This window comes from Limulus polyphemus, unplaced genomic scaffold (assembly GCF_000517525.1).
Source record: "Limulus polyphemus unplaced genomic scaffold, Limulus_polyphemus-2.1.2 Scaffold595, whole genome shotgun sequence".
Taxonomy (NCBI): domain Eukaryota; kingdom Metazoa; phylum Arthropoda; class Merostomata; order Xiphosura; family Limulidae; genus Limulus; species Limulus polyphemus.
Window position 1 is genome coordinate 499,875 of NW_013666205.1, and position 6,738 is coordinate 506,612.

Genomic DNA, 6,738 nt, shown 5'->3' on the forward strand with positions numbered 1-6,738 from the left:
TTGGAACGAAGTTACGGAAAGTTAATTAACGAACGGAGACGTAACAGTATGTTTCTTAGCAGAATTTCACAACCTACTCCCTTCTGATGTAACATTCGAAAGTGATTAGGCCTACTCTAAATGTCTAACTTCTGAAGTTGCAATAAACATCATTTTACAGCTAGTATTAATTCTATGAATAGCAGCGAGCGCATCACGTGGTATGAAACATTTGAACTGATGCCTTGAAAAGTCGGTCAATAACTTGCGTGACTGTTGTCTAGTTGCCACGCATGCGAACGTCGCAGCATTAATTTCGGAAACGACAATTTTATCAGCATAGTGAAATAATGATTCATCTAGGCCTAATTACAAACATTTTTCCTAAACCCGTAAAATGAAGACGTCCATATCAAATGGCGCAAGATTTCGGTTACTAACAGATGAAGGAAGAGCTGTTGAGTTTCATGGTAGAAAAAGCCAGAAAGAGTACTAGAAACACGATCAAAGTAGCAGTAAAAGTATTCGAGGAATATTGCACCACACGGAGGATAACTGTTGATGACAACGTTGGAAATCTCTCCAGCATTTCAGGCAAATTTATACCGAAGTTAGTTAAGACAAGTATTATACGTTTACTGTAAATTTGTAAACACATGAAGGTACAATTATTTTTACCATCAGATATTCAGTAATACATTTATTGAATTAGTGTGGACCAATCCTCCATTAAGTTAACCATTTTTCTTATAAATGTTATAAAATACCTACAAAATGGGCCTATATCCTGCATAACCAGGTTACCAATAGCGACATGTACAAGAGAAATAGGCCTACAAGTGGAAATTGTAGCGAAAACAAAATCAAATCTTTTGCTCTCACAACTATTTAATATTTGTATAACGATTACCTTAAAGTCTGAAGTTATAATAAACAGTAATTATTCTAAATTTAAATATATTTTTGTAAATTATAACAAAAGTGATCACCTTAAACTTGCACCCCACACTTCTTATGTTATACAAATATCCTCCGATTTACGAACGTTCGGTTTAAGTTTAATCACTATAACGTAACTAACTTTCATGGGCATGTTTTTCTACTTGCGTTCACATTTTTCGCTATAATGAATATTTACGTAAAAGTCTTAAGAACATTTTGCCCTCCGAAGATCGCCAGTAACCTCGGTAGCCTCTCCCTCCTTCCGTCACCTCGACAAGCAAAGCAACAACTAGATCCTGACGAGTACAGTACACTACATTTTGTTTTATTAATGAAAACGTCTTTATTTCAGGTTTTTGTTTGTGTTAATTGAGCAGTATTTTTCTTTTCTGGGGTCAGGAACATATCCCCAATTTTTTATCTTTAAAATAATGAGAAATGTTTTCCCATTTACTTCCCCCCCCCCCGTTACGTTCTCCAATAAAATATCCCTTTCGTAAATCGAGGGATACCTGTACTATTTTGAACCCCCTAAAGAGGAGACGAAGCTAGAAATTTACCTTAAACTTACAACCCATATCTCTAAACATACAATTGAGTGAAACAGATGGGCATTCTTCCTTGAGGTGAGATTCCATGTCCTCTCTTGGAATCTTGGATTGTTCGCAGCGGTTGGGACAAGGTAGAGGATATCTGGGACACTTGGCTGTGTGGTTCTGTAACCAAGGAAAAAGAAAAATTCACTAGTTTATTGAATTTTGGTTGCAATGCCAGGTTGGTGTTTAATCACTTCGAAACTACTCTACGCTAAAATTAACACTAACCTGTAATGTGTCGTAGACAAATTCCTTCTGACAGTATCGACAGGCCACGAGCCTTTTGGCACATTCATTCATCCGGTGATTGGTGACGAACCTGCGGTGAATCTTAAATCCGCATTTGTTCTCACAAAACACGGGTTCATACTGACAGCTGCCCACGTGACCCTAGAAGGTGAAAACAATTTAATTTACTACTTGACCAGTTTATTATTCTAACAATCAGTCTCGTCATTTGTTGGTATAACTGTACGATTACTTTTACCCTAGACCAGCATTTGGGATGCGTCGTTCCCTCAACGAATTTAAAAAGAATACACGAGTGTTATGCAGGAAAAAATATATTACCTTAAATTGTTGCACCAACTGAAATATTGTCAAAGATAACACCAGGGCCGGATTAAAAATTATGGAAACCCTAGACTAATGACTCATGGGGTCTGTCCCCAATTATGCTAGTAACCTCGGGTGTAGTGGTTTAAAATGTATTGTCATCTATTAGCAGTGAATAAAAAATATTAAAAACATATCGACTATCAAATATCATATGTATTACGCTAGGGTTAATGCTAACACTTAATAAAAGGGAATGCACGTAACCACTGATGTGTCAGTGACGTCACATTGTAACACTAGTACTAATCATAATTGAATTATTTGATATTTATGGGGTAGGCCTAATGATATTGTTAAATAGCAGTGTTTTTTTTAGTTGAAAAAAGCAACGCGATTAAAAAATATAGTAGTATTTTGTGGCAAAAAAAAAAAATCCCCTTCAGATGTAAAATGATCGACCCCTAAGAAGTTTACTGAAATGCGTTACGCGGACCGCATTGACGGGAAAAAAACAGACCTCTTAACAGATTTACAATTCTACATGTAATGTTACGATAACTATACTTCTAATGGCGATTGTTCGCAGACTCAGGAACTACGACGTCGTCCATTGCTCATTTTAGATGCCTATAGCATTTGTAGCCTAACAGGTCCAAATGAAAAATGTTTTAAAAAGTTTTTAAACAGCAGACTCTTGACTCCAATAGGACTGGTAGTTTAAATCTAGAAAATAAAATAGATAGATAGGCCTACTCGTTGTAAATATTTTGCTATGCTTTGTTTCTTTACAATAGCCTTCGGTGTCATAGACCTACATTTCTTATGTAAATTTTAATTTGTTTATGAGTTGGTGTCCCACAGTCTACTATCAAAGAATGGCCTAAGTAGGACAATTAGACACCTTCTAACGATAGGCCTATATCACATACAAAACTCATGTCCGTATATACAATGAATGAATCAAATTATATATTTCTTCCGCGGGGTGTACTTTTTTTAAATTTGATTCAGTCGAAAATGTCAAATTAAAATTATTTCTTTCATACATTTTCAGTATTTTAAATCTTTATGTAACTTATCAACACAGGCCTACAATTTCGTATATCTATATCTACATATACCATGTCAAAGCCGCAGTTAATACGTCCTCCCCCCCAATAACCGGGAGCCCCGAGCTGCAGTGTAGTCAGCCTATTGGTTAATGAGGTCTTGGATAACGCCACAAACAGACTTCAGTTTTAACAGTTCTTATACACTGTATGCTGAAATGAAGTTCTTGTTTTTTTTTAACATGTATTTCCTCCCCCATTAAATAATACTGCAATCATTACCAAAAATTAGATTATCCATTAATTAGTATTAGCCTATTAAATGATATGTAACATTCACTAATTAATTTACATTTCATAATTTGTTTGTTTGTTTTGAATTTCGCGCAAAGCTACACAAGTGCTATCTGCGCTAGCCGGCCCTAATTTAGCAGTGTAAGACTAGAGGGAAGGCAGCTAGTCATCACTACCCACCGCCAACTCTTGGGCTACTCTTTTACCAACGAATAGTAGGATTTACCATCACATTATAACATCCCCGCGGCTGAAAGGGCGAGCATGTTTGGTGGGACGGGGATTCGAATACTTTTCATAAGACATTAGTTTTAGACCTATCATATTTTTTTAACACTTAATTCATTTTCTAGGAATTTAAGAATTAGAAGATATTTCATCTACACTATGTTAGCTATATCTATTGACAACGACGCGTTTCGCTCAATCCAGAGCTCATCAAACAAGATAGTAGTCGGACACATTATTTGTATAATCCATTTGTTATAAGAGCCGTTATGGTGTGAACGCCTTTTCCAAGCTAGCGAAGCACGATTATAATTTATTATACTTTTCAAAAGACGTACTTTAGTATTGAGCGAAACACGTCGTCGGCAACGAATATAGCGAATCTACTGTGGTTAATATATTATTATACGCTCCTCTAATTCTTGAAAATCCCCACGAGACTAGATAAAGAATGGGTTAGAAATATAATAGGCTTAATACTAATGATTTATGACAAGTATAATTAACTATAATCATACTTCGTCAGCTTGGAAAAGGCTGTTATAACATTATTCTTGTACGCTGTTGATAAAGTAAGTAAAAAAAAAAACAACAACTAGGGGTGACAGGTAATTAACAGCACGAGTTTTATTTTATAAATGTTATTTTTTGTTATACTTCAACACTGCTGCAAAATACAATATATTTGTAAATATTAAATATGAAAGTGCGCAAGTGTTTAAAAAAAAACAACTTAATATTCTACTTAACATAGGTTTCTTTTGTTTTTCCTTCCGAGTTGAAGGGAAGCGTCTAAAAACGGTAATATTTGCAAAGTAATTTTAGTATCAGTTTCAAAAATACCTTTTAAAAAGTTAAACTACAAATAAAATTGTGTTATATATAAAAGGAATTATCCAAAATCGATTGTACGTGCTGTCTTATGAAGTCACTCCTGGACACGCTAAATGCCAGAGCAAGAGATTGCAAGGTTTGTTTGAGGATCTTCGCACAAAGCTTCACAAAGTGCTAAATGCGTATACTCATTCTGAATTGATTCTCACAAGAGTTCCGTAAAGCAGCTACTCAATAGTACCCGCTAACCAAATTTGGTTCACTCTTGTCTGATCAAGTAGTGGGATTTTAACTGTTACTTTTATACCGCACACGTGGTCCTAAATTGCAAAATGCGTTTAACTGGCAAGGGGACGAGAGCCATGAATCTTCGAATTCATAGACATGGCACGCTAGCCATTAGACTACACCCGGTATTAAAACAAAAACAAAAAAAATAATTCTAGAATTTCAGAAGTCGCCCCGAGTCAAGAATACGCAGTCTATTAAAATATTTAGCTTACGAGATGTAAATTTGTCCAAATTACAAGATGAAAATATATGGAATACAGATATGTATATTGGAGGAGAGAATTTTCTACTTTTAGAGTTCGACTCCCTATGTATGTTTTATAAATGTTTTACATGTTTTATAAACAGATGTGTACAATTTAGGGGGTGGGGGGGTCATCGCGTTTGCTCTTCCGAGAAGTACATTTTAAATGCATAGAGAAATGTTTTACGCTGGCCTGAAATAAACAGAACTCATTGTAATCGCTAAAAGTAATGCTTCGTTATAATCGAGACATAATGGCGAAGATGAAATGTTTCTTTCTTTCGAAGTTATATTTATTTTTAACCTTGTTCGCTACATTAATTTACAAGTGCTGCCGTCTCCAAGTTTTTCAGATATATTAAGTTGTTGTTTCCGAGACACCAGAAATGGCTTAAAATAAAAATATTCCATTAAAATCTCATCATCTCCATTGCCCATTTTAAGATGAAAACTGAACTTTGATTCTAAATTGATTTGCGAGTAAAATAATAAAGACGATGTATTGAATCATGTCCATAGCACCCTTAATAAAAAACACACATGTCATCCGTACAAAGTCTATCAATTAGCTACTATGTAACAACTATAACACATTATAAATTCACCACAGAGGCGGGATATGTCCGATTTATCTTAACCCACGCCATCGTCAGTTTCACAAGCACGAGCCAATGTCTGTTTGTTCTGTTCATATTCCACATGTGTTTACTGCCCTTGTCACAGAAGGTCAACATTAGAGGCCATGAGAACATAAAGTGTTTCTGTTTTCCCCAAACTCAGCGACCACTACACGAGAGATGTTTCTTGTTACATCATGCTAACAAACTAAAGACAAGACAGCGTTCAGTTCTGTGTGTCACCACAGTAACACCACTCCATCAGTCACACACACAATCAGTAACCATCAGCGATACAGTTTTTCTAGCGTATAACCAACTACTACATACATAACTTTTTTTTTTTATGGTTGATGCTATGTTACAAGATAACTCATTAAATAAGAGTGTATAGCTTGAAGGTGCAATAGTTTTATTTTGTTATCCAAAGTGTAAACAATGTTATTATGTGAGGAACGAATTAGCATTCTAAGTGAATTGTAAGATAGGTTCAACCAAAGATTTATTCTTAGCGTCAGATAAAATAAGTTAACAGTTTGGAAGTGTATCACGTGCACACGTCTTGCTCTCGACATAGGTAAGATGTTCAAAATAATGTGCGACGAAGGTGCAAACTGTTGCAACAATACAATCAGTAGAACATGTTATTAGATTTGATGTTTTCATTCCTCTTCAATTGAATATTTTTTTGCTTTTTTATGCAAATAAACTAATATATATATTAGAAAGCTATATCATTATAATAAAGAAACTTCGAGCGTTAAGTAAATCATATAAAACGCAGAAGCCTCGTGCCTATCAATGGTCATCGGACAGAATATGGTAGAGCTCTCAGCCAAACCAGTTCCAACAACCACAAATGTTCAATTAAAGAGGTAACTACCATGATGGGTGGAGGTTGGGTGACTATGTTGGTGGTTAGTACAGTTCCGTATTAATTGGTACTAACAGTTAATTACCATGATGAGTGGAAGTTGGGTGACTATGTTGGTAGTTAGTACAGTTCCGTATTAATTGGTACTAACAGTTAATTACCATGATGAGTGGAAGTTGGGTGACTATGTTGGTAGTTAGTACAGTTCCGTATTAATTGGTACTAACAGTTA

General features: G+C 35.3%; 1 protein-coding gene across 2 annotated transcripts in view; it reads right to left on the bottom strand.

The window, feature by feature from the left end:
• The window catches only part of LOC106459342 (TNF receptor-associated factor 4-like), a 23,176-nt gene that overhangs the window by 3,745 nt on the left and 12,693 nt on the right, over nt 1-6,738 (bottom strand). For both annotated transcript variants that reach the window (XM_013918962.2, XM_022385824.1), the window contains 2 exons: nt 1,746-1,907; nt 1,482-1,637 (listed from right to left, as the gene is read on the bottom strand). In XM_013918962.2, coding sequence (XP_013774416.2) covers nt 1,482-1,637; nt 1,746-1,907 — 318 coding nt within the window. The remainder of the gene's footprint in view (nt 1-1,481; nt 1,638-1,745; nt 1,908-6,738) is intronic.